Genomic DNA, 1285 nt, shown 5'->3' on the forward strand with positions numbered 1-1285 from the left:
AAAATCCTTGAAATTCCATCTTGAGAACTAATAAAAAAAATTTTTAACGTAGTGTCGAATGAACGTAAGGCATTAATTTTTATTAGGAGTTATTTTTAAAAGGAAATCAGAAGTCGGTGTTCGTGGCTTATTTTCAGTTATTTACCAGGTGTTGTATCCTCGGTAGTTTCGTGATTGCCTTTTCGATGGACGTTTTGAAGTCTCCATTCTCAAGATTCAGCGCGTCCTTCCGGCAGCTTATCTCCGACGATGTGTCGGACTCCTCGAGCACCTGCGCAAAAATCGAACGTCATCGTGCAATCGAGTAACCGGCCGTCCACTTCCACCGACAGGAATCGACCGTACGTGCAACTTACGCGAAACATTCATTATACACATAATACCCTGCCAGTAATTTCACACGTTTCATCGATGCAATTTGCAAAACGCAAAAAAAAAATCAGTGAAGAGAATAAATTAATAATTAATTTAAATAAAACTCTTGCTAATTATCCACGTCAGATTTTTCTTCACAAAAAGTGATATAAAAATGTATGAACAGTCACGTATTTTTTTTTTCATATCTGCACGCAAGACGCAATTGACGTGTTTTATTTCTGATGTCAAATTGTTTTATTTCTGTAGAAAAAGTAAAGCTTCGTAGAAGCTTAAGAAGAGCAGCCAGACGAGCGAGGAGGTACTTTTACATAAGAACCGGTAACAGATATAAATCTGTTTGAGAGAAAAACTAAGTCGAGCTTGGAGAAGGCACGATCTGTACGTTTTTCTTTAAATTTCACCGCGACTGTCCGTGAACCCTCCGCAAATGGTCGTCGAATGATTTTTACCGATTGTAAGAGTGATTCATCTGTGGCTCCGTAATGAACGATCGATCGAACCGGCAACCGGTCGGCCGTTGGTCGGTGATCACGATCGCGGTTCATTGTATCGCCGGGATTATCCGTTGCATTTTTTTCCTGCGAAGACGCAGTGCCGTTTCGCGTGATCCGATCGATCCGCGCACTACCGTAATGGCTCCGGTAATGAGAAAATAAATACGGAGGTTATATAACCCGCAGATTGATCGCTGCTTTGTTCCCGATAAGCGTTTAATTGCCACCGGATTTTTATGCAAAACGCAGATCCTCAGGTGTTAATTAGGAGACGTCCAAGTATCGACGATCTTCTATTTTTACAACCAGGAATATTATATGCAATTGTTTTTTTTATATCTAAACTGAAATTGTTTGCAAAATTCTTAAAAAAGAACGAATCTTCAAATTTTAAGGAAACCATAGTTGGAATT

The 1285-nt window shown here is 39.5% G+C and overlaps 1 protein-coding gene across 1 annotated transcript in view; it reads right to left on the minus strand.

Moving 5' to 3' along the window:
- Nucleotides 1-1285, minus strand: part of LOC108630416 (uncharacterized) — a gene marked incomplete at its 5' end in the record, with an annotated part of 16050 nt that overhangs the window by 10471 nt on the left and 4294 nt on the right. Inside the window, 2 exon segments of the mRNA XM_026818055.1 lie at nucleotides 44-135; nucleotides 137-271. Coding sequence (XP_026673856.1) covers nucleotides 44-135; nucleotides 137-271 — 227 coding nt within the window.

Source organism: Ceratina calcarata, unplaced genomic scaffold, assembly GCF_001652005.2.
Source record: "Ceratina calcarata isolate Rehan_Ccalc_2016 unplaced genomic scaffold, ASM165200v1 scaffold745, whole genome shotgun sequence".
In the NCBI taxonomy this organism is placed as follows: domain Eukaryota; kingdom Metazoa; phylum Arthropoda; class Insecta; order Hymenoptera; family Apidae; genus Ceratina; species Ceratina calcarata.